A 27,142-nucleotide genomic window follows, 5' to 3' on the forward strand; every position below is an offset into this window, starting at 1 on the left:
CCATGTTTAACTCGTGTAAATGTAATATAGCATGAAGCTTTACACACGTAGTTTTCTTGTTTTATTACAAACTCTTATTTTTCTCTCAACAACACAACTGTGCAATATATATTTATCAGTTTGTTTACCACTTATCAGTTTTGGCACAAAGTACATTAGGCACTAGGTTTACCACAAATACCAGCGTAGACAGAACGGAATATGCTAAAATACATTTCAAATGATTTCACATACCATCATTATATGGATCTGGACAATCAACTTTGTCATAAATATCAAAATCACAATTCAGTTTAATCCTAAATTGTTTTCATTCTAGAACAACAGTCACATAAAAATGAACATTTTCCTTAAAACTTAATAGCTCTAACAGTGCAAAAGTCCAGATACATTTATGCTAAACCCAGGGAACAGTTTTTTTTTAAAATAAACCATAGCCCCTAAAAAGAAGAAGAAGAAAAAAGTGCAGTACTATTTGCTTGTATAGATTTGAGAAATTTTAGACCTTTAGCATGAATGTTATATAAAAGTTAACGTGCGGTCATATTAGCAACATTTTGTGGATAAAAAAAGGTCTGTTGTCTGAACTGTCAATAGTGTGGTGATTTTGGTCAAAGCTGTGCATTTGTGTGAACAACTTGAACTGTGAAATCTGCTTGATCAGATATATCGGAAAATCCTGATTGCATGGACCTTTTTGAAAGTACTGGATTTTGCATGTGAAACTTTGTCAAGAAACGGTAAATGTGACCATACCTCAGAATTTAGGTTTGGGATGAACCAAATGATAGCATCATAATATTGAGCAAGTACTTAAGTATACATATAGTGTCTAATAAAGGAAAAAACTAGCGAATTATCTCCAGAAACTCTAAAATGTGTATTGTTCTTCTACATGTCATGTTTTAGTGAACATTTTTGTTATTGTTTCTCTACATTTGTAGAGAATCTTAAGGTGAATAAAAAGTATATTAGTCCTTTTTTCTCGAAATTCGAACATTTTCTATAAACACTGAACATTCTCTAGAAACTGTGATGTTTTGAACATAGAATAAGACTGTTTATCTTATTTTATTCTATTTCCTGGAACCCTTATTTTATTTTAATGGGTTTCATAATATAGTAAAACAACTAAAATTCTTATTCAAATAATACACAACCATATTTTAGCATCAAAGCCCCCAAAAAAACCAGAATCAGAGATCAGCTGAGAAAGACATCTTTTAGGGGATCTGCACCAATAACAACACTGGTTGCCTGAGGAATCAGATGATGAAATAGTGGAATTCCCTCTTGCTAATAGGTGTATCTTGACAATGGCGTGTCTTCAAGGAGATCATCCTGCAGAAAGGCACATTAGGGCACTTGAATTCTCAAAATGTATCATTGCCATCACATTTGCAAAACATGACATAATTACCATTATCATGTAAATTAGAGATTGTGCAAGAGTGGATTTTTCTAATAACGATAACTAGGCTGGACCCTAGTGTTAAAAAATAATTACATTTATTAGTAAATGATTATTGTATTATTGTTAGTAAATGAAATTAGCAATCAAAAAAATGTACAATACTTCTTCAGCATTTATTATCCTTAGTTACCGTAATGTTACAAATTGACTCTATTAGTACCATTTCATATAAATATCTACACAAAGTCCATTGCATTGAAATTAGATACATATGTATACTGTATATGTATATTAAATGTATACTCTCCCAATTTATTTTCTTCTATTTTACAACACTTTTACAATAGAATATTATTATCTAATACTATTGTCTATTATCAAATATAATAATTTTAGAACAGAATACTATTATCTAATAAAAATGAAAAAATATGTTTTACAGTGATTATAAAAAATTTTATTGGATGGATTTCTGATTTGTTTCTGTTGACCGCCTGAACATAATTCGCTTTCTCGGGTCACTAGCTTTACATTAGTGCTGTCAATCGATTATCACACATTAATCACAATTTTTTTTTTTATTAACTAATCACACATTTTCTTTTTTCAAATTAATCACGAATAACCCGGACCCACTTTATATTAAGTGGCCTTAACTACTATGTAGTTAAATTTTAATTATTAATTTGGTACAATGCACTTATTGTGTACATACATGTTTTTACATTGTACTTATATTTGAAAAATATCTGCACATAATTACATCTGTAATTAATTTCTGTAATTACATGTATAATTACACGTTGACCCATCCCTTACACCTTCACGCACCCTTAAACTTACCCATACCACCAAATCTGTCCCTAACCTTACCTGTTTCCCACCTCAATAGCAGCAAAAAAAAAGTTGCAATACAATATGAACACAATAAGTACATTGTATTTATTTTTTGATGTAAGTACATAGTAGTAAGGACACTTAACATGAAGTGGGACCAATAACCCCATCTAATACTAAAGTTTTTAAATGTACTTCTATATTGCAATAATTTCACAATCTTCAAATTAATGTAGAAAACAACATAAAGAAGTATATTATATTATACTGTATGAGTAAAGTATATTTTAAGTATTTTTTTAGTGGCATCTTTTTTTTATGGCTGAAGACTAGTATCACTGATACCAGTACTACTGATGTCTCTCCCTAATATTTAACCAGTCAATTTTAATATTTATTAGACTTTAAAAAATAACAACTTAACCCTCTGGGGACGGATTGGGCGGTACCGCCCAAAATGGCATACTTTTACAAATGTGTAGTTATCTCAAAAACTATTAATGCTAGAGAGATGCGGGTTTTTTTGCCGTCTTCCTCAGATTCCGCTGAAAACAGCGGTGTCCAGTTTGTATATGAACACTTCCCTTATTGCGCAATACCACTGCGTAAACAGGCCAATGAAAACGATTGTGCTAGGCAGATTTAACACGCAACAGCCAATGGAAAAATTGCCGCTGGGAGGAGTCTTTTTCTAACCCAATCAGAGGAAGGTTATGTCTTCTAGCGATTCAGAGGACTCTGTAGCTCTGCTGTAGCCTTGTAAAAGCTGGCTGGACTATAGTAAAAGACATGTAATCAATAAGCGTTCAGAGAATCAGCATCAGGGTGGAGAAAGCAGAACGCGATCGGAGTGTTACAGAGAGCGTTCGGAGTATTAGTGAGCACAAAGAGCTAAATTCGAGCGATCGGAGAATCAGCATCACGTGGAGAAAGCAGAAAGTGATCGGAGTGTTAGCGAGCACAAAGAGATAAATTCAAGAGAGATACAGCATTATTACAGAATTGTTTTATCAAAATGGCAAGCAGTAAAAGATTTACGGCAGAACAAGCTCTGGAACATTTACTGGAAAGGCCGGAGAGGCCTTTCTTTGCTCACTGGCATGCCTAGGACTGTTTTAAAAAAAAGTAAATTATTTAATTGTTCTTTACACATTTGATTAAACAATAACACATTTCTGTCAAGCAAAGAGTTTGAAAAAATATATTTTCTTTGTTCAAAAACTGTTCTATATTGTGTGTTTTTCAGTAATAAATGACAAAAATCTAATTTTCGTTTTTGAAATTCTCTAGTTATTGTAAAATGTTTCACTCATACTTCCTTTATATAAACATATTGCATGCATGCTTATGGTAGCTTAGGGTCTTCTGAATCCATAGATAGCAAACACAGGGTGTTCCATCTCCTTTACATATGATTTATAAGCCCAAATATAAAAATAGAGAAAACAGACCAAAAAGGGCTTAGTCCCCAAAATAAAAAAAACGCCTAGGACTGTTTGTAAATAAAGTTAATTATTTAATTGTTCTTTACACATTTGATTGAACATTAACCCATTTCTGTCAAGCAAAGAGTTTGAAAAATATATTTTTGGGTCAAAAACTTTTAACTATTGTTGTGTGAGGTAGGATTTTCAGTAATAAATGACAAAAATCTCATTTTCGTCTTTGAAATTCTCTAGTTTATTGTACAATTCTTCACTCATACTTCCTTTATAGACATATTGCATGCATGCTTATGGTAGCTTAGGGTCTTCTGAATCCATTGATACCAAATACATGGTGGTCCATCCTCATTACATATGGTTTATAAGCCGAAATGTAAAAATAGAGAAAACGGACCAAAAAGGGCTTAGTCCCCTAAGGGTTAACAACTTAAAACAATCTTCACATAAACCCATTACAATAAATGTTTACCTCTGCCCTTCAAGTAGGAAATATAACGAAACCGAATATAGTTATCAATGCTAGATTCTAAATTAAATATAGTTGAATTCTTAAAGATACAAAAGTTATTGATTTCCTTTATGTTCTTTGAATAACAGACATGACAGCGGCTGGGTTATTAGGTTATTTGGCTGCTATTACTTTAGGAGCTGCCTCTGTGGAACATGACATTGATCTGACACATGCATGCTCATGGTTTCATTCAAGCTTTAATATGAAATGATACAGGCTATAGTGTGCTTCGCCATAATTGTGCATGCAATTGAAGAGCACATGCTACGAGCACAGTATAACAACTGACGGGACAGGAAAATAATTTTTTACTGAATTAAAGTAGTGCTTTTGACAGCACTACTTTAAATCTAGATATAAAACAAACTCGACAAGGCATTGTTGATTTTGCCTCTAGAAGCCACTCTTGTTCTGTATAATGACAGTGCAGTGGACCATCTCAGTTGCTCCAGCAATGTATGCAACTAGAAAAAAATATCACTATTGTTCCAGCAATCAATTGTTCAACATCTAATGGAAATCTATAAAACTCTCAAAGGTCTCAAATTTAAATATCCCAATTTACTGCCCGAATGCAAGACTCACCATAGGGAGGTCTTGAAGCCGGTGGAATTCTGGATGCTCACTACGTTGACGGAACTTGAGGAAGAGGACGGCTGAGACCATGGCAGTGCAAATAATGAAAATGGTGACCAGAGCAGCAAGCAGGGGGTCCAGAGGTGATGCAGGGCGGTGGGGAACCTTCCCTGACTCTAGATTGATGAATGGAGCAGAAACTGATTATCATTACAGGAACTAATAAAACTGGAAGAACATCATGTACAGATCACAGAAGTAAGTACAATAGGAAAAATCGGTGTGCTTACTAGACCTCAACGGCAAGAACTCAAACAAATTGAATGCCTCTCCTACTTATGTAGATAATTTTTCTGGCCTTAGTTTAAAGTGAGCTGAAACGTTCTCCCAAAAATAAAAAAGCGGTTGTTGAGCTCCCGTAGACCATATTAGAAGTGCTCTATGTATGGGCTTTGGGCTGGGGGATATGGGCAAAAAAATATTTTTCCAAATCATACATGCTATTTATCACTATCTATCTATCACATTTATTCAACATTATTGGGCAAGGAAATTCTGCACATTTATAAGACCTTGAGAATAATTGTAAATATAACTTTGTTTATGTCACGCTGCCAGTCTCTGTTTTCCTGGGTGTTCCCTAGTGAGCTCACTTCCCTTTAGGCACTTCACTATAGGCACTTTAATTCCTCTAGTCTCGTCTGTCATTAGTTTCCCTATATAGAGCTGTCATTCTCTGTTGTCATCATGGAGTCCTTACCCTATGTGTCTCATGCTCTTGTTCCCCGTGGCTTCCTCTACCTTCTCGTTCTTCCGAGTTCCCCGTTTCATCCGGTTCCCTTTTGGTTTTTGTTTGTCTCTCATGACTGTTTATTTTGTATTTTCCCTATTGTTTAATAAAACCCTTACCTGCATTTGGATCCTTCCCTCGTTTTGTGTTTCTCCCTAAACCCAACCGTGACAGTTTATAATTATTCTCCACAGTGTAAGATACCTTTTAATTTGGGGCCCCATGAAATCCATTTTATTTTTTCCTAAATTCTTTTTTTCTCTCCATTTTATTATTTCTGGTCTCTGTGTTTTATGATTCAATAGAAATTTAGCATAAAATGATGATGAATAAACCTATAAAAATGTGATCACTCTTTTAAAATGAAAATTAATCTACAAACCCGATTCCAAGAAAGTTGTGACACTGTACAAATTTTGACTAAAAAAGGACTGGAATAATTTACATAATCTCATAAACGTATCTCTTATTCACAATAGAATATAGATAACATATCAAATGTTGAAAGTGAGACATTTTGAAATGTCATGCCAAATATTGGCTCATTTTGGATTTCATGAGAGCTACACATTCTAAAAAAGTTGGGACAGGTAGCAATAAGAGACTGGAAAAGTTAAATGTACATATAAAGAACAGCTGGAGGACCAATTTGCAACTTATTAGGTCAATTGGCAACATGATTGGGTATAAAAAGAGCCTCTCAGAGTGGCAGTGTCTATCAGAAGTCAAGAAGGGCAGAGGATCACCAATTCCCCCAATTCTGTGGTGAAAAATAGTGGAGCAATTGCAAGTTTGAAGTTATCATCATCTACAGTGCATAATATCATCCAAAGACTCAGAAAATCTGGAACAATCTCTGTGCGTAAGGGTCAAGGACAGAAAATCATACTGGATGCCCGTGATCTTCGGGCCCATTAGACAGCACTGCATCACATACAGGAATGATACTGTAATGGAAATCACAAGATGGGCTCAGGAATACTTCCATTTGCCGTTGCCGGCTAAAACTCTATAGGTCAAAAAAGAAGCCATATCTAAACATGATCCAGAAGTGCAGGTGTTTTCTCTGGGCCAAGGCTCGTTTAAAATGGACTGTGGCAAAGTGGAAAACTTTTCTGTGGTCAGACGAATCAAAATTTGAAGTTATTTTTGGAAAACTGGGACGCCATGTCATCCGGACTAAAGAGCACAAGGACAACCCAAGTTGTTCAGCGCTCAGTTCAGAAGCCTGCTTCTCTGATGGTATGGGGTCACATGATTGTATGTGGCATAGGCAGCTTACACATCTGGTAAGGCACCATCAATCCTGAAAGCTATATCCAAGTTCTAGAACAATATATGCTTCCATCCAGATGTCGTCTCTTTTAGGGAAGACCTTGCATTTTCTAACATGACAATGTCAGACCACATACTGCATCAATTACAACATCATGGCTGCATAGAAGAAGTATCCGGGTACTGAAATGGCCAACCTGCAGTCCAGATCTTTCCATTTTTGCACATCATAAAGAGGAACTGGAGGGCCAAGGCGGAGTGTAAGACTCCAGAAGGCCACGGTGGAGCCAGAGCAACAGAGGACCAAGGTGGACCCAGACGGAAGGAGGAGCCTGACAAAGCCATAGGGACGGAGGGATGAAGCACAGCCAGAGGAGTGGAGTCCTGAGGCGGCAGATGGTCAACTGATCATCAAACCAAAGTGGAGCTGGAGGGGCGAGGGAGCCCAGCGGACCTGGTTGACTGACAGGCCATGGCGGAGAGGGGGGAGCTAGGAGCCATGGTGGAGCTGCTGGGTTGATGGGCCGAGGCGGAGTGGGTAGGGTTTTGGGAGCACCAGGGTTTTCAGGGATGGTGTGTGCTGCACACACATACACCAGATAGTGACTCCCAATAGTGGGAGTCCAACAAACAGGGAAACAACCTCCATGGTCGTGACAGCCAGACAGTTCAGGTTAGATATACAGTTCATAAAAATTCCTCCATGGTCATATTAGGACAGGGAGAGAGTCCAGATGATGACAGAAGACAGGGTAATTCAATATTTTTGTCAATCAAGTAATCAGAGTCCTGCTGCAGGTCACCCTCAGCGGTGGTGCAGTGGGCGTGCCTTTTCATCAAGCACTGTTCTCTCTTGATTCATTCACCGGCACGTGTTTAGTTGCCGGCTCTCACACCTGGTCAGATGACATATGAGTCTCTGGTTCCCGGGGCGATCCTCAGCTCTGTCGCCATGGCTCTCCATCTACGGTGAGATCAGGCTTTGGCTCCATGCAGCGGGTGATGGAGGGCTGGGCTCTGGTTCCAGAGTGGGACTTGTGTCGTCGTCCACAATGTCCACGTTGAGTGGTGAATTACAGGACACCAGCACCCACTCAATGAAGGCTGCGAAGCTCTCTTGAGGACCTTTCCTGGACAACGGTGCTTGTGTGGCGGTGTGTAGTTAAGCTTGAGAGAACGAGCAGAGGCAGCTGTCTGGGTTGTGTATGTAGTTCACAGCAAACACAAATCCTCGGTGTGGTCCTCGAGGGAGCAATGCCCCGCTCCAACAGGAGGATGAGGATGGCAGGGTTATTCACAACAAAAGGGAAAAACTTTCAAAAACAAAAAACAAACATGGGGAAAATACCTCTGTTACTGTATATGGGTCCAGTCTTCTGTCAGGGTGTGACGGTGTAAACTGTAATTCTGTGTAGAATGAACTTTCACGAAAATTAGGATGAAAGTAATCCTAATCTTTAATATTATCCACACAAGGTAATCGACAAGAGGGAGGCATAAGACCGGACAAAGAAACACTAAATGGACTACAACTTGTATGGGAGAGTAAATGAGGATAATTGACAAGACACACCTGCACATAATGACACAATTAAGGGGAGAGAGAAACTAGGTCAAGGAACACGGGGGATGAAAATGATAACAAATGCAAAAGTCCATGAAGTGTGACAAGTAAAATATTTCTGTCATAATTTCTTCAAATTAAACCAGACTTTTATTTTGATGGGTTGTTGTGAATGTCTTTCAGTTTTACTTTCAGTTTCAATGTGCATTTGACGGTAGTTTTTCTCAAAGTAAACAGTGTAAACTCGTTGAAGTGACACTGTGATAGAATGTTAGATTAATCCATATTGAGTAAAAATGTCCAGAGCTTATCATCAAATTATAACTTAAAATTTATCTTGATATGATTTTGTTTATTACCCAGCCCTATTTTGTCTCTTAAAAAGACTTGGATTAGACATTTTGATGGTTGATATGTATTATCTCAGAAGTATCTTTTAACATGACATTTTTGGTTGCCTGGATTCCATTAAATAAAAAATAAGTTTACAAAAATCTGTTTAATGTTTAATGTAATGTTTGGAATTGTTTGGACACAACAGTACTTTTGCTGTCCACATACCTTGATCCCCCACATCCAGTTCAGAAGGTTCATCCTGGTCTTCCAAAGGAGCAGGTCCAGTGACCTTTGAACTGCTGGTCAGGATGACCTGAGATGTCTGAGGGTAAGTGGGAGTGAATGGTGGAGCTGTTTGTGTTGTCTGGATCACGCTGCTGGCTGGAGTAGAGACTGTCTGAGGTCCTTCACTTGGACTGATGGATGTTGCAGGAGCTGTGGAGGCTACTGAATATAAAATGGTGCTCTTCAAATAAGAAACTGACGCACTTCCAATAGAAGGATCTGCAGAAGAAAAACACAAGCTTTGATTGAGATAGATCTCTCCTTCAATGTAAGCCTATGGTATATTTTTTTACCCGTTTTACTGTCTGCAGTGGCAAAAACTGTTTTGAAGAACATGTGTTTTGATGTTGTTTTCTAAGAGTCATACTTAAGGTCTGGCATAAGTGCAGTAAACCAATAAGTAGATATTCAAGTGCCCTAAATATAGCTGTGTTTCCAGTGAAATGACAGTATGAGAGAGGGATATTATTTACAAACACAGTGGTGTTCCAAAATGTTACACCCACGTCCAGCAATTATTTACGGACAGACTTTTGATCAAGTGGGTGGAATGTGGCAGTTTCCCAGGAAGTCTCACGAGTTTAGTCTGGAATCAGGCACATTGAGCCTAGTGTTTTATCATTAAAGTGGAACAAAGTGATGTACACCCACATGAAAGCACTCAAGACTAGAAGGCAAATGCAAATGTCACCCGAAGAAACCGGAAGCAGTCTCTTACAACAATATGCGAGCAATGCCACTATCTTTACTGTTATATCTGCTTGTGACGTCAAGTGGGAACATCTATAGAGCAGTATGGCAAATGTGATAAGGACAATATATAACAATGTATTTATGCCAAATGCAAAAAAAAAGTTTTATAGAAACATTTAGAAACGGGTCAGAATCGAACCCAAATTTCCAACTTGGACACCAATAAGAATGCCACAGCTCTGGTTAGAGCACATTGTTAAAAAAATCTATTTCTTAAATAAAATCATTGAGATATTAAAGGGAAAGGGGCTAAAAAAAAATTATTTGAGTTCATTTGGCAAGAAAATTGTATTGAAATCTTTCTAATGTTTAATTCAATGCATTTCTCGGTTAATGTGTGTGTTTTTTATAAATTATTCACAAAATGTACTAGCAATTTGTGAAAATGGTTTCAAAGTAAACCCTACACAAAAAAATGGCAAAGAAACAGTTTTCAATTTCCCTTAGAAAATGATTAATAATTTAACAATTATTATAAAGAAACAGAAAGGAACATATGTCATCTTGTAAACTGCATAGTGCAATAATTTTATAAACAACATTTTTTATAGTGTATACCACATTGAATATTATATTATATGTGAATATTATAATGTTTTAAAGGCTTTCAATGTAAAATTTACTGCATCTTTCAGTTCTTCATAAACTTAAAGCTGCAGTCGGTAACTTTTGACGCTCTAGCGGTTAATAAACAGCGTCTTGCGGAAGAACATCGTAGCCGGAACTACTTCTCTCTGTTTATGTCTATGAAGAATCACAAAGGTACTGGGTTACTCCGCCGCGGTATCCCCGAAGCAATCTAAAATAGTCCGAATATAAACACTTATTATAGGTGCACCCTAGTGATTCAGGACAAGCTAAAAACACGGGTTGGAAAATGGATTCACGGTGTACTCGCTTATTATAAACATTTTTCTACATTTTGAACACAAAAAAAGTTACGGACCGAAGCTCTGATTGGTTGATTTCTAACCGGGAGCGGTCTGTAACTGCAAATGGCAATAGGACACTGGGAGGAGCCAGAGGAGCTTGATTTTTTTCACAGATTATCTGTCTCATATTCTACTGTCAGGACATAATGACAGGTTTAACAAATATGTAAAAAATATATTTTTACAAAAGTTACCTACTGCAGCTTTAATTTGCACAGCATTGTCTTCCACTGTCCATGTTGTCGCTCCCAACGCAAAGGATGGCAAATTTGTTTTTAAACCTTAGTTAGACTGATTAACGACAGATAGCTTTTAAAATTAGATTAGGTTTAATTGTATTAGTCTTACCTGGTCCCGAAGCTGTGTCCGTTTTGAGGGTGGTATCTTCTTGAAGTGCAGGGGTCTGTGAGATGGGTGGTGAAGGAGAGCTGTCATTGTGCACTACAGCGTCTTTGGATGACTTTGATGGAGGTGGAACAGTAGGTGTGACATCCGTTGTGAAATCGGCTGCAGGAGAGGAGACGCTTTGATAGGCTGAAGTGGCTCGTGATTCCAAAATGTCACTTGCTGAAGTCATGCGATTTTTCGGAGTGACTTCATTCAGAGTGGACCTCATGTCTGGGGATGAGTCTGTGGTCTGACCTTGGGGAGAAGTAGAAAATGTCTGCATGAGCAAGCTTGCTCGTTCTTATTTACAACTTATCTAGAAAATAAACAAAAGCATGGAGGGAAAAAAGTATATGCCAGGAAATATGTTTATTTGGTTTGAGTAAAGCTTCAGAAAGAACCCTGTGTGTTCTCATGCTGAAATGGTTATGTGGGCGTTCTAGACCGGATCTGTACAGTTGAGTTTAATGGTCACGCAGTGAAGAACAAAGCAGTTGTGACCTTTATGTGTCAAGAAGAAGCAGAGGAACAACAAACCAGATAAATGGAGATTCTGTCCTCAAATGTGCCGATTTTAGAAGATTTAGAAAACCTGAGTTACACCATAAAGAACTTAAACCAGATGCATAAACAACTCAATGTTATTATTATTTTTTCAAGTAGATGATTCAATTTGGGGATTTTGCCATCTTTTATTTATGCATACATCGTATACAGGGCAGATTCGAACCTGTGTCTCCCATATCAGCACCAGATAAATGTGTCAGATCAACCAACACATCCAATTGTTCATGAAATTAACACTTAGAACCGAGATCTCACTTTAAGAATCTAATTAGCACTTAAGGGGGATGTGCAAACGATGCAAATTAGAGTCCAAACCTTATGCTACAAAAATAAAATATGTTTTTATTCCCAAATATGTTAATATCAGTAATATTTTATTATTTTATTCTTTGCAGTAGCCTATTGTTACATGTAAATAGTCTTGATACACTTTCCAAAATAAGAGAGGATAGATAGATAGATAGATAGATAGATAGATAGATAGATAGATAGATAGATACATAGATGAATGGATTTTGACCCATAATTTGTACCAGGCTTAACGATGTAATTTCAAATAAATATAAATCATTAGTGATTAATCAGAAAAAAAGCATGCGAGCAAGACAAAGCCTGCAGACACGGCAACATTATAGAATCCTGTTGCTGTTTTCATGGTAAAACCAAATAAACCATAAGCCATGTGTTTACCTTTTATGATAGACAAATGAAGAACCATCGCAGTCCATATAATAAAAGCGCGTTGAGTCCTCATGTTAGATAAAGCGACTCACGCGCAGACACCGTGCAGATTGGCTCTGTGATTCCGGAATGATCTTTCCGTTAGATGACAGCGGACATCATCAGAGCTAAAAATATCCCGCGGGCTCTGGGCTTCGACAGCGGGGTGTGGTTAAGCGCAACCTATGGTCTAAACGACAGCTTATTTATAAAGAGAGCCAAAGGCTTCAGAGCCGTTGAATCGATTGTGAAGCAACAGAGACAGTTGAGTGTGAAGTGAATGACGTGTGGCGTCAGCTGTTATCAGCGCGAGCCACGTGTGCGTCGCGCTGGACCGGACCATCCCGTCAGATCTGACCCCCCGCGAGCGCACAAGCACGCGCATGACCTGACAGGACTCCAAAACACCCCCTCACACCTTACCCCCGCACACCCACTGTTACTGAGCACAAGGTTAGGAGACGAGGGAGTGAGGATTGAGAATGGAGGCAGTGCACGCAGACGAGTTCACGGTGGAGGCAGTGGAGAGGGTGAGTAGATGTGAACTGCTGTGACTCAGAAACACAGCAACCCTCGACCATTTGTGTGAGAGGACTTGACAAACGGTGACTAATAACGCAACGTTATAGCGTTTCACCTAACTCTTATATTAGGGAAATTGTAGCCTATATTTTAGTTGCTGCAACTGTTCATCATTTAGTTTTTCACTAATGCAGTTCCTGGTACATTTGGGGTCTGAGTGAGTTTAGTAGTTGCTCAATAAACATAGGTTACTTAACGTCAAAGCATCAGGCTGAAACTTTAAAACTTATTTTCTAATATTATAAGTGCTTATTAAAACTTTCCTACATTGTAATAACACACAGAGGCCCCAGATATAGGATAAAACATGAAAAAATGCAATGATAATATGGTTTTACTGGAGATATACTACTATTAGTATATATTTATTTATTTATGTGTTCCAAAAAACATTATTTAAAAAAACACTTCTAGGATGGAGACTTGTCAAAATAAATAAATAAAAACTTTTTTTCGTAGTTTAGCTTATTGGGTTTTGATTGGGCCAGATATTTTTTTTCTATTATTATTTTGACACTTATATCAATAAGGTGTGAGTAAAAAAAAGAATAATGTATAAAAAAGCAAATGAAATTGTATTATAGGGTCATATTGAAATAGAAAAAGTTAATTTTCAGAAGTATTTTTATGTAATGTTTTTAGGCTTGAGTGGCAACTGACACCAGAATAGGGATTTAAAAGTATCTTTGTTTAAGAGTTAAAAGCCATGATCCGAACCACTCAACCAAGAGGTGAAAATCACAACATTACAGAATCAAAACAGTATCTGAAAGTCTGACAATATACAAATGAATTACAAATAATAATAATAATAAATAAGGTACAAAAGAACTACATTACTAGAATCATTGTGAACAATATAATTGAAATAACAAGTATGCATAAATATAAAACTGTTTATTTAAAGATGTTGATGAGAAAGAGAGAGAAACAATTTATTTTACATTAATTAAGAAATATTCATATATGTATAACATAGGGAAATAGCTTTTTTTTAAATATAGCTTCTCTGATTGGTGGCATTCTTTAATTGTTGAATTATGGGTAATGTAGTTGTTCAGCTGTTGAATATGATCATTTAAAAAATAATCAATGCTAATGGCTTTAACAGAAGTGTACCAGAAGTGTAACTCATGGTACTCTGTCTTACAAGGTCAATAAAGTAACATTAAAAATCAGTTCGCCAATGGAGTTTTACTTTTCTACTCATACGACTATATAAGGAAAATAAGATGACTGCAACACTGCATTGACCAATCAGAAGCCAGGACTAGACTATCAGTTTTATGACTGAAACTCATGTTAAAAAGGATTTTTTTTTATATCATATGTCACACAGAACATTTCTATCACTGCCTGGCGTTTCATGAAGTGTGTGAATAACAGTTACTTTGTGCCCAGTGCCTCTGCCTTTCTGAAGAGACACTTAACGGTGAGAATTATTGCTAAGACTTGAGCTGAATGAAATGTGTGATATAACATACATTTTAAGAAGCCATTTTTCTATTCTTTAAAACAGTTCAACCAAAACTGCCAAGGTTTGTTGATGTAAACCTGAGCAGAGAGCTGTAATTTAATAGAAGCTCCATTCTGTGCTGCCTTTCATCTGGACAGTGCTGTCCACGAGGCCTCTATTCCTCCATATTCCCATAATTCCACTAACAGCTGAGAAAAAGCCACACAAGTTTGAAGGTGGTTGGCCTTGTGCATTTCAGAACAATAAAGAAGCTTCTGTAAGTGGAAAGTAACTTGATATCTTCAGTAAGCTGTGCTAGTCTAATAATAACTGTCAGCATGTGGGGGATTTGGCGGCTGGTTTATGGTACGCTTCCCCATTGTGTGCTGTGATTTCAGCTACATCTTATCTATGCATTTTCAATGCATTTTTGGGGGAAAGAATATGGTAATATTGATATGTACTATACAAGTCAAAAGTTTTTTTAACTGATTTTTGAACTGAGTCTCTTTCTATTTGAATGTAATTTAAAGCGTAATTAATTCCTGTGATGCACAGCTGTATTTTCAGCATCATTCCTCCAGTCTTCAGTGATCTTTCAGAAATCATTCTAATATACAGATTTTCTGCTTGAGAGACATTTATTAGTATTATTATTATTATTACTGATGGAAAAAGAGTAAAAAAAATGAAATTAATACTTTTTTTTCATTAATACTCCTTGATATGCATTAAATTAACCCAAAGTGACAGTAAATACATTTATAAAGTTACAAAAGATATTTTTTATATCAAATAAATGCTGTTTTTGTCATTTCTGGTCATAAAAGAAGTCTAGTAAAAAGTGACCCTGGAGCACAAAAGCAGTATTAATCCCTGGAAATAGCCAAAAAAACATTGTATGGGTCAAAATGATTGATTTTTCTTTTATGCCAAAAATCATTAGGATATAAAGTAAAGATCATGTTCCAGGAATATATTTTGTACATTTCCTACTGTAAATATATTAAAACTGCATTTTTGGTTAGTATACATAGCTAATGACTTAATTTGGACAACTTTAAAATCAATAGTTGCATCTCGATAGTTGTTTCTCAGCCAAAAACATAACATCATAACAAATACATCATACATCAATGGGAAGCTTATTTATTCAGCTTTCAGTTGATTTATAAAACTCAATTTCAATAAACTGACTCTTTTGACTGGTTTTGTGCTCCAGGGTCACAAATGTTACAACAGATTCAACAAAAATATTATAAAAAAAAAATATATATATATATATATATATATATATATATATATATATATATATATATATATATGAATTGTAGAGTGACAGGTTTCCACAAAATTATTAAGCAGAAACAATAACACTTTGAAGACTGGAGTAATGGGTTCTAAAAATTCAGCTTTGACATCACAGAAATAAATTATATTTAAAAATAAATTAACATATTAATAGAGAATATCTCATATTTAATAAAACTAAATAAATCAGAATATTATTTTACTATATTTTGTGCTTTTTTTCTCAAATGTTTCTAATAAATGCAGTATTGGTGAGCATAAGAGACTTAATGATATAACCCTTTTGAAAGTAGAGTAATTCTTTGGTCTTTCCTAATGTTCTGTAGGCTCTTCAGCAGCTCTACTATGACCCTGATATGGAGCAGAAGAATGTGGCCCAGAAGTGGCTGACACAAGCCCAGGCATCACCACAAGCCTGGCACTTCTGCTGGGCTTTGCTCCGGCCAGAGAAAGTAAGCAGAGGGTTCGTCCACACCACATACATTTCACTGCATTACATTGATTCGTCTTACTAATTTGGTTTCACATTAGGTTCCTGAGATCCAGTTCTTTGGGGCAAGCACATTGCATGCTAAAATCTCCCGTCACTGGTCTGAGCTCCCGCCGGGTCAGTTGGACTCGCTCCGCTCACAGCTCATCGCCCAGGTCGACCAGTTTGCGTCGGGGTCTAAGATGGTGCTGACGAGGCTCTGTGTCGCTCTGGCCTCTTTGGTTCTTCACGTCTTACCCGAAACGTGGCCGACGGCAGTACCAGATCTTCTGTGTGCCTTCCAGACTGGAGAGAGTGTGACAGAAGCTGGCGGTCAATCCCGATGCCTGGCGCTCCTAGAGCTCCTCTCCGTTCTGCCCGAGGAGCTGCAGAGCAGCAGGATCCCGGCCTCTCGGCGCTCACAGCTGCGGAGCGCTCTGGCTGTGGACTGGAGCTCGGTCTGCTCCCTGCTCCAGCAGTTACTCCAGCGGCCGGACGCACCCTCTCCAGTCAGAGAGCGGGTGCTGAGGTGTGTGTCCTCCTGGCACACGCTGGACATCGCTTTAAAAGACAGCGAGGGGTTGCTGGAGAGCTGCTTCGCTCTGCTGAAGGAGTCGGAGATGTTTGATACAGCCGTAGAGACCATCGTCAGCATCATCTCACAGCCCGACTGTCAGAGGTGAGAGACAACAGCTGCTTGTACTGTTAAAACACGCATTAATAGTTCTGAAGCATCAGATTATGTCCTTTTTCTTGCCAGACGTATTTGAATTGCATATTAAACTTCCATCCATTTGGATTACGCAGTCTTAACATAAACTAATAGACTTAATAAGAGGCATATGTTCTCAGTAAAACATGTAACATGTAAGAAACAGACAAGATTTCTAACTAACTGAATGTGTTTTAAATACAAAGTAACCAGGTTTAAATATAGGTTTCCAGTTTGTATACATTTTCACAAATTTTACTGAATATATTATTAACTGAATATTTTAACATATTTTAACCAAGTTCATACTTTCTAACTGAATACATGTAGTTGTTTTCACAATGATTTATGCTAATTAGCAGATTAAAGCAAAAAGCATTTTCAAATGTTATTTATATAAAATCCAAAAGACATAGAAATAATACAAAATAAACTATGCTATGATTTTTGAATGCATTGATCTTACCTTTTTCATTTATGTATTACTGGCAAATGTGCATCACATTTTGTCATGTTTAATATACATTAGTTTATGGGTTAAATCAGGTAGAAGTAGCTCTTTAAGTAGCTGTTTATGGTGTTTGTTTATACCAGGGAATTTTTGCATTAAAATTGAATATATTAACTGAATATATTAAACATTTTAAAATATTCTGGAAAAATTTGCATACAACAACGAAGTATTTGCCAATGCATATTTTGCTGCCATAAATCCATAGTGTTATTAAAACTCTAAAACTTATAAGGTGATAATTATAATAATATTAAGGAAAAATTACTGAAAAATTGCAAAAAATACAAATCTACACCTGTATACTACATCATTACATAATAAAGAAACTTTAATAGAAACAGATTAAAAAGCAGTCTGATAATAGTTAACATGACAGATGCAAAAAATAATTCAAACAACATCCCTGCAACTACTGTATGTTTTTCAAGAAATTAACTAATTCTATGCACAAACTAAACTAAATCTAATCTCCCGTATTGGCTGATAATTTTAACTTCTACCGTATATGTCAGTGCTCTTGTTTCACAGAAGGTTGTGTATGAAATATTCAGTTTTGTAGTCTGTGTGTCTGTGCGTGTGGAGGTTTGCAGACAGTCTGCTGAAGGTGGTTCCTCAGGTGCTGGCTCTTCAGGAGCAGCTAAAGAAGGCGGTGCAGGATGGAGACATGGAGACGTCTCACGGAATCTGTCGCATTGCTGTAGCTCTGGGAGAAACACACTGCAGGTTGGACATAATGATCTATATGCATCATCAATCTCCCATTAATAACAGTCTTATATGACCTCAGATGGCCTGGGTCCATAAGAAGACCAATTAATCATCTGACTGCCCTTGTCTGTTTGGTGAAAGCTCTTTTCAACTCCCCAGGACTCTTCTGGAGCAGGTGGATCACTGGCAGGGCTTTCAGGCTCTAGTGAGCATGATTATGTCCTGCACAGGTACACCTGGTCACTATCCTGTGGATGAGACCTCCAGCTCGCTCACGCTCACATTCTGGTACACCCTACAGGTACAAGTCCACCTTTGAAAAATCAGCCATGTTTGATGCCAACTGCTGTTGCATTGACTTAACTGGAGTAGATATGAAGTCCTTTTGGCTGCTTGTTTCAGGATGATGTAACGTCGTTGGATGCTGAGAGGCAGACACTCTATCTCCAAATCTACAGGCCTGTGTACTTCCAGCTGGTGGATGTTCTGCTGCAGAAGGCCTGTTTCCCCAGAGATGAGGAGTATGCTGGGTGGTCTGCAGATGATAAAGAGCAGTTCAGGACATACAGGTTATATATAACTGCATAGTTAAAACTGATCAATTGTTTAAAAATAACCCTTTATACATAGGGTTAATTATCAAGAAAGGGGGAATATATATATAAAAGCAATGAGAGACAATATGTGTACGGTATAAATTATTTAAATAAAACTTTACACAGAAAAGGTCAATAAAAACCCATAAAATAACTGTATACATTTTTTTAAACAGTTCTGCAGCATAAATAGTACATTTTTATAATTACATGATTTTTAAAAAATATACTTATATACAGAATAATTTATTTAAGAGTTTGTATTAAATGATATATTTTAGCTTCCTGCTTACAAATTCTCATAAACTTGGCCCCATTGCCTTCTATTTTAAGTGCCTTTCCTTGAGATATATTTGGAATATAATTGAAAATATATAAAAAAATATATTGCTCTTGTAGACTTTAAAATATAAATCTAAATATATTATGTAGGCCTTAGTTAATTATATTTCCTGATATGTTTGAATTTTTTATATGTATTTTATCAAAACATCTCAATATTTTTATATTGTCAAAAATATATATATACATTTAAAATCCATTTTTTAAGATTGGAAACTGATTTAACCCATCTATATTTTGTAACTTATCTTGGCATTTAAGGATTTAAGCTAAATAAAGAACATTTTTTGTATGAAAAACTATTTTTTAACAACTTTGTTTTCAGTATGTTTATAGTATATAACTTAAAATCATCAGTGAATCTTTTTTACAATATGTTAAATTATACAGCAAAGGTTAATACTTAATATCAAGGGTTTGTTCATTGTTTCTCTGGCATTTCAAGGCTTAAAAAGAGCAGCATGTGCACACTCCTGCAAAATGTTTTTTATTCTCTTCTCCATTCAGTCTTCATTTATTTTTCATTTGCATCATAATGCAATAACAAGCATGTTTAATTGGATTTGAGGGTTGACATCTCGGATACTCTGATGTATGTGTATGAGCTGCTGGGCCCAGAGCTGCTCAGAAACCTGTATGATAAACTAGGCTCGCTGCTGACGGACACAACACAGCCCTCCTCATGGCAAGTCAGTCCTAATTTTACACTGGCTTATAAACACGGTGTATCTGTCATGTATTCTGCTGAACATTATCTCTGTATCGTCTCCCTCTCTCCTGTGGAGGATATAGAAGCTCTGCTCTTTGGCTTTCAGTCCATTGCTGAGACAGTGGATGTCAGTTACTCAGATGTTATCCCAGGACTGATCGCTCTGATTCCTCTCATCACAGCAAACAATCTTCAGCTGGCTGAGACCATCATGTTCACCATAGGTACACAAATTCATTTCTAAACATAGCTTGCAAGTGTATTCTACAAATCAGGTCTTAAATGTCAGGTCTTAATTCAGCCATGAAAAGTCTTAAATTCATAAAGTAATTCAATGTTTCAGGTCCATTATCTTATTATCTTTAAGAAAAGATACCTTTACTTTTTACGTTATACCTCATTTTGATCCATTTCTAATAAAACAAGACTTTTTATGTCATTTCGTTGCTCAAGTGAATGTATCTTAAGACAGTTTTCACTAGAAAACAAGAAAGCGACCTATTTTTATGTGAAACATTGTTTCTAATTGAATTTGTATTTTCAAACTTTGAAGCATTGCTAATGCAAGGCATTTACATTTATTGACCGCACTGATGTATTGTTTTCTAAATCAGTAGGCTAGATTTTACAGTGAAGATCTATGTTTCACATTTCTAATGCATGAGGTACAATAAACTATTAGAAATGAACTTTAACCAGAATGTATAAACAATGCTGTTAATGGATTGTGTTCATTGTTAGTTCAGTTTGACTGACTGCTGTCCTGGTGTCTTGCAGGCTCTCTGGCCGAGTGGTTGGCCGATCATTCGCTCATGTTGGCGAATGTGCTTCCTGTGGTGTTGCATGGTCTGTCCAACCCGGATCTGTCCGTGGCTTGTGTCTCTGCTCTGAAGAGAATCTGTCGAGAGTGTCGACACGACCTCCACCTTCACACCACTGATATCATGGCCGTCTCACAGGTTGACCACAGTTGCATCAAAACATTATCAGTGTGTAATGTAGAAATCTCATGGTGGTCTTTTTGGTCTCAGGCGGTGCTTGTCAAAGACATCCATAAAGTAAGTCTGATCCATTTGTTTGCTTAGTTTTGGTAAAACTAACTGTAATTTACACTAGTAAAAATAAAAAATAAACATCTGTTTAATGTTTTAACCCCCCTAAGCGTTTCAAAAAGAGTCCCACCTTGGCTATTAATGGCCATTTTTAACTGGGGAGACAGTAAGAGTGTAGCTTTTTTTAATGAAATGATGTAACACTGATTTCCTTGATGTAGTAACATTAAGCAATACTAATTATTTAACCAAAAATGACAATTCTGACATCATTTACTCATACTCAAGTTCTCCTAAACTTGTTATGAACCTGATTTTTTAATAACATTGGTAACCAATGAGTTGACGGTAATCTCTGACTTTCATTGGATTGAAAAAGGCAATGGTAGTCAATGTTTGGTAGTCAAACTTTTGGAAGTTCACTAAAGTAAAAATCTACACTTCCATAAAATTAAACCAAGTAGCATTTATTTGGGCATGCATCATGTCATGGCAATAACTGCCAGTATATGTAGTATGCATTTATACAATTATGTGTCAAATTTCGCTATAAATTATTTTATTTTTATCACTTGAAGTGTAATTTTCACAGTAATGCTTACAGTATTAGACTCCCAGTGATTTCAGTTTTTCTGTCTGTGTAAGAGTGTGTATGTGGTGAATGTTTTACATTGAATGTTTTATCATTTTAGCCCTCAGTTTCTGTGATTGTTTGTTCAACATTGTGGCACTTTTTTTTTTGTATTACAGTCTTTCCCATGATTGCTCAATTTTGATAGAGAACAGCATAGGTTTATTAATTACAGCATGTTACAGCTTAGGTTAGATTAATTAAACATTAATTAAACTGAATTGTTTTTACTCAGATTGAGAAAACCATTGAAACAATGAAATCAGTTAAAATTTTAAAACCGTATAAGGGTTAATTCAGTTCAATTCAAGTTTATTTGTTTAGTGCTTTTTACGATACAAATCATTGCAAAGCAACTTTACAGAAAATTAAGTTCCTACAGAGGACAATTTTTACAATTTAGTTAGTACTGTATATTTTTCATCTGTATTCATGTGAATGGACCGGACATGGACTGCTGATCACGCTTAGTAGTCACAGTAGGACTGACAGAAAGTCTCCTGTACAGAGTCCTCAGTGTATGTGGATCATGCAGGCTCTGGGGTTCCTGCTCTCAGCCCTGCCCCGTGAGGAGATCCTGGGGAAGCTGCTCTCTCTGGTCACCCCTCACATCCAGCAGCTGGAGAAACTGGCCAGTGAGCCGGTGAGGAGCATGCCGAATTCATCACCTGTGAAGAAAATGTATTTGTATAGAACACAATGAATGTAGTTCCAGAGAGCAGACCTTTGTCATTCCGTACCTGAATTTGGTGAAACAAGAATACTCTCTTTTACCTTCCTATGCAGCCCAGTTCTGCTAATAAGCTTCCTGTTGTCCACATCCTCGGCCTGCTGTCCAATCTGTTCTCTACATTTGACCTAAACAAGCAAAGCCAAAGACTGGAGGTCATGAGGCCTGTCCAAACACAGCCACACAACGACAACCCGGTATGACAGCCCATCCAGACTCAAACTCCAATCAGCTGTTGTTGATCAAATGAGACCCAACTGCTGTTCTGGGCGTTTCTCAGGTGGTGGTGGTCCTGCAGCAGGCCTTCCCTCTGATCCAGACCATTGTCAGCAAGTGGCTCAATGAACCAGACGTGGTCGAGGTCAGTGTTCGTGAACGTGTGTGTGTGTGTGTGGGAGTATATGAATGATTGGCTTTTCTCTCGCCCCATCTCAGGCGGTGTGTGCTGTCTTTGAGAAATCTCTGAAGACCCTTCTCCATGACTTCGCACCACTGGTGACCCAACTCTGTGAGCTCATTGGTCAGATGTTCGGCGCTTACCCACAAGCCTCGGCTTTAGACCTCACACGACAAGTAATGACACAATGTGTAATTAGCTTGATGATAAGACAAGTGGTGTTTATTCTTTTCATGTTTCCCTCTAGTTAGTTCACATTTTTGGCTGTGAGAAGGATCTCTTTTCTCCAATCCTTGCTCTGTTGGAGCTGATTACCAACATCACCATGTCCATTTTTCATCTCGGTAAGAGATTAGAATGAGTTGCCATCAACATATCAACAATGAACTCTATCAGGGTCTGAATTTAAAGTGATAAGTCGATTCAAAAAATCATTTTCATTTACTCACCCTCATATTGTTTCAGCCCCGTATGATTTGTTTCCTGGAACATATTTTGAAAAAGTGTTTTTTGTCTGTACAAAGAAAATCAATGGTGTCCTGTGTTGTTTTGGACATTGTTTGGACAGAAAGAGTTGCACGATATTCCACAGATGTAGGAAAGTCATATGAAGATGAGAAACTGATGACAGAATATTCATTTTTAAAGTTATATTAAGTAACCTTTTCCACTGTTTTATCGTTAAATGAATAGTACTTTTGACAAATATTCTTAAAATGTGTAGATGAGTGGCCTAGAAAAAGCATGCTGGCTACAATGTTGAGGTCATGTGACCAGCATTATATTACTAATACTATTCATTTCATCACAGTAATCAAACTCTTTTGTTGGGTAATGAAACCAATAAAAATACCTTTAACATGCACAATTTGATATTAATGCTGGACTTTAATGTTGTTGTAGGCTCCAGAGATCATCCAGATGTGGTGGAGTCATTCATGCAGCTTCACGCTCAGGTCTGTGGTTTATTTTTGCAGACTTTAGATTCTAATTTACATAACATGCATACATTTGGATATATTTCATTGTTAAAAACCAACCTCTTTGCATTGTTTTTACCATGTACAGAGGTTTTCTCATTTTCCTTTTTTTGGGTAATATTTAATCTGATGTCTGCAGGTTTTGAGAAGAAAGGCTGACCTTTATCTTTCAGACCGTCTCGATATCAAAGCTGTTTTCTACTGTGGTGAGCATCAGTATTAACAGCCACAACATTCATTTGTTCATCCATTAATTAGCTGTCTGTGTCTATGTAGGAATCTTGTCATTCAAATTTCCTGAAACTCCAACACTGAAAGCAACCTGTCTGCTATTTGTAAGTATAACACTGGACATGTTCCCAGAAGTAGTTCATCTTCACAGACAGCTGTAGTTGAACACAGAGACCAAATACCAGCGCTTGTACTGGAATAAACTCCTCCTGTACCTTTAATTCTTGTAATGTTGAGTACTTTGTGAGTACTGTATACTCCATGATATGCTCTCGTTATGTTCCTATACAGACGGAGCTGATCTCTCATTGTGAGGAGATTCCTGCTGTGAGGGAGGTGCTACAGGAGGATGGCAAGCTGCTCCTTCAGACCCTACTCGAGGTCAGAGATTTCCACATGAGTACTGTTTTCATCAGCAGTTCAGACAGACTCTCTGTGCAATTCATATTGTTACACCAGTAGGTGGCGACAAGTGGCCTTTATCAGTGAGTCATTGAATGATGTACTCAACCTGTTCATTCAAATACTCATTTGATTCTTACAAACATTAATTCATTCACACAGGATGGAAACAATAACTGTTTTTATGAATGAGTCATTGAATCATTAACTCAGCTTATTCATTCAAGAATACTTATTTAGACAGCAATGAAACAAGCGATCAAGTCCCTGAAAAAAAAATACTGAATAAAAAGGAATAAAAAACACCTCTACCAGTGGTGGTAAGTAACGAAGTAAAAATACTTTACTACTTTACTTAAGTATTTTTTTCAGGGATCTGTACTTTACTTGAGTATGTTTTATTTCCATCTACTTTCACTCTTACTCCACTACTTTATTAAAGACAAAGTTTACTTTTTACTCCGATACATTTCCCCATGCCCGCTTCAAGTATTTATTACACTGATATTACAAACTAATGAAAAAAATTTTTTCTTTTGAAAAAATGAACGCGCGACTTCGCGAGTTCTTTGCCAACATACGCTCACGCAGCAGTTAGTTTGAGGTGGAAGATGACTGCTAAAATAGGTGATAGTGCAGCTCTTGCTGCCCGCAATGATCCCGAGATTCCCGACAGGGATCACCCATGGCCATATCTCAAGGATATGTTTGAATTCAATGAAGTCAAGGGAGATTCTTATTGGCTGAAATGTCTTCTTTGCCTGCCACTGGTGAATTAAATTTCAGCAGGGCTGTGCAAAAAATCGAATACGATTTTCATGCTCATCTCATCAGTAAAGATGCTCTTGTAATTAGAAGTATATCTCCAACATGTGCATTCAGATCAGGGTTGCCAGGTTTTCACAACAAATCCTGACAAGTTGCTTCTCAAAACTAGCACAAACGCATTTCCAGGATAAAAAATTGCTTCCCGGGGTTAAAATATACGTTTATTGGGAGGGTTGCCTTGGTAAAATTCACATTTTAGGCGCTAAATATCAAGTTATTGGGATTGGGGTTTCTTCGACCGGTGGACATGAAAAACAACCACGGACTTGGCAACACTGGTTCAGGTGGAGTGGCAGTTACACAGAGCCATAGTCCACCGACAACTAACACAAAATTGCTTTCAAAATCAAGAAAAAAATCGATTCATCATTTGTTCAATTAAAACACTGCATATCACTCCCAAAACAACTGATCTGCTTAATTATTGATATTTACAGTTAATTTGAATATTTACTTTTTACTTCCGATACTTAAGTATGTTTTAAATCGGATACTTTTGTACTTTTACTCGAGTGATGTTTGAATGGAGGACTTTCTACTTTTACTGGAGTAATTTTTTATTTAGATACATCTACTTTTACTTGAGTATAACTTTTGAGTACTTTTACCACCCCTGACCTCTACTGTTTCTTGGAGGCCAGAAATCAATATTATTTTATTTCCAAGTAATTTCATTGGCAGTGCAAAAATGTCTATAATGAACCCACCAACCTGAAATATATCAATTCAGTCCATTATCTTAAAAATCACTTGTGTTAATTGAGTGTAAAATAATTGATGGCAGTGTTTTAGGAACATTTACTTCATACAGGTATATGCAGTTATAAGATACTAGATATATATTGAGCATGTAAGGATGGATATCTTTATGAATGCAGGCCATTGGGGGTCAGTCCCCACGCAGTCTGACGGAGCACTTTGCAGAAGTCTTGTTCTCAGTGAGTCGTAACTGTCCCAACATGCTGTCTGTGTGGCTTAGAGAGGCTCTTCTGCCCCCTGGCTTCCCCAGCTCACATCTCACCACTGAGCACAAAGACCACTTCTGCCAGCAGATCCTCAGGTAGAGCCATGACATTAACACCAGAACACCACCCAGGAACTCTGCACTTTATACACATATGTTTCTTCTTTTCAACTGTTCACACAGGGAACAAGTGAGTAAGCGACGGATGAAGGACATTGTGAAAGAGTTTGCTTTGTTGAGTCGAGGACTACAAGGTACCGAGTGTGCAGCGAACTACTAAACACTCTCCAAACAAGATCCAGAGTGGAGTCGTCATTGCTTTAGTAATGTGGGGTCAAAAGATCCAGTGCACTGTTTTGAATACAATCTAGCCATATTGTTAACGGGTTATGATTAGTGCTGTCAAACGATTAATCGCGATTAATAAAATAAAAGTTTTTGTTTGCATTATATATGTTTTCTGTGTATATTTATTATGCATATATAAATACACACACGCACATACAGTATATATTTTGAAAATATTTACATTTATTTACTATGTCTATATTTATATTTTTATATAATTTATATTAGAAATATACATATTTTTTTTATATAAACAACCTATTTTTCTTAAATATATACATGCATGTGTTTATTTATATATACCTGAAAAAATACATAGAACACATACATAAATCATGTTAATAACTTTTATTTTGGATACGATTAATCGCGATTAATCGTTTGACAGCACTAGTTATATTATTAAAACAAAACATCCTTAAAACAAGATACATTTATTTTTCATGACTTGTTTTAAAAGAATATATTTCTATTTTTTCTTATTTATTTTAGAAAATACCTTGCTAACATTAGTTAGGTTATGCAAGGTTAGATGATTATGCAAATCTTATACATTTGTAGATTTTTATGAATGGTGTTTTTTCTGGTTCTGTGGAAACCCGTGGAGCTTTGCACGCGGTTTTGTGTTTTTTCAGTGAAACTTTAAACTTTTACATCTTGAATAAATCTCATATTTAAAATAAAAAATGTTTGAAAGTTAGCTGTGCAATGATTGTTTTGTTGTTGTTTTTTAAATAAGTCCCTTACGCTCGCCAAGGTTGCATTTATTTGATCAAAATACAGTTGAA

General features: G+C 36.7%; 2 protein-coding genes across 3 annotated transcripts; one reads left to right on the plus strand and one right to left on the minus strand.

Annotated features, from left to right (window-relative positions):
* Positions 1-48: 48 nt before the first annotated feature.
* LOC113046045 (uncharacterized protein PB18E9.04c) lies at positions 49-12,607 on the minus strand. The gene is made up of 5 exons (XM_026206880.1): positions 12,363-12,607; positions 11,067-11,360; positions 8,974-9,252; positions 4,793-4,959; positions 49-1,341 (listed from the first exon to the last, which is right to left on the minus strand). The coding sequence occupies exons 1-5, from the start codon at positions 12,424-12,426 to the stop codon at positions 1,297-1,299; spliced, it is 849 nt and encodes a 282-aa protein (XP_026062665.1). The 5' UTR covers positions 12,427-12,607; the 3' UTR covers positions 49-1,296.
* A 117-nt stretch (positions 12,608-12,724) lies between these two features.
* On the plus strand, positions 12,725-26,472 carry ipo13a (importin 13a). 2 transcript variants are annotated; one of them, XM_026206876.1, is made up of 21 exons: positions 12,725-12,922; positions 16,068-16,193; positions 16,273-16,889; positions 18,019-18,159; positions 18,304-18,445; positions 18,547-18,713; positions 19,651-19,771; positions 19,868-20,015; positions 20,569-20,750; positions 20,823-20,849; positions 21,983-22,117; positions 22,261-22,401; positions 22,485-22,565; positions 22,640-22,777; positions 22,849-22,945; positions 23,505-23,557; positions 23,721-23,787; positions 23,858-23,916; positions 24,104-24,193; positions 25,921-26,102; positions 26,190-26,472. In XM_026206876.1, the coding sequence occupies exons 1-21, from the start codon at positions 12,875-12,877 to the stop codon at positions 26,284-26,286; spliced, it is 2,859 nt and encodes a 952-aa protein (XP_026062661.1). In that variant the 5' UTR covers positions 12,725-12,874; the 3' UTR covers positions 26,287-26,472. The 2 variants fall into 2 exon arrangements, with proteins under 2 accessions (XP_026062661.1, XP_026062663.1); XM_026206878.1 differs by having other exon boundaries at positions 22,010-22,117.
* Positions 26,473-27,142: the final 670 nt, after the last annotated feature.

The sequence above is a fragment of the Carassius auratus genome, chromosome 27 (assembly GCF_003368295.1).
Source record: "Carassius auratus strain Wakin chromosome 27, ASM336829v1, whole genome shotgun sequence".
Lineage (NCBI taxonomy): Eukaryota > Metazoa > Chordata > Actinopteri > Cypriniformes > Cyprinidae > Carassius > Carassius auratus.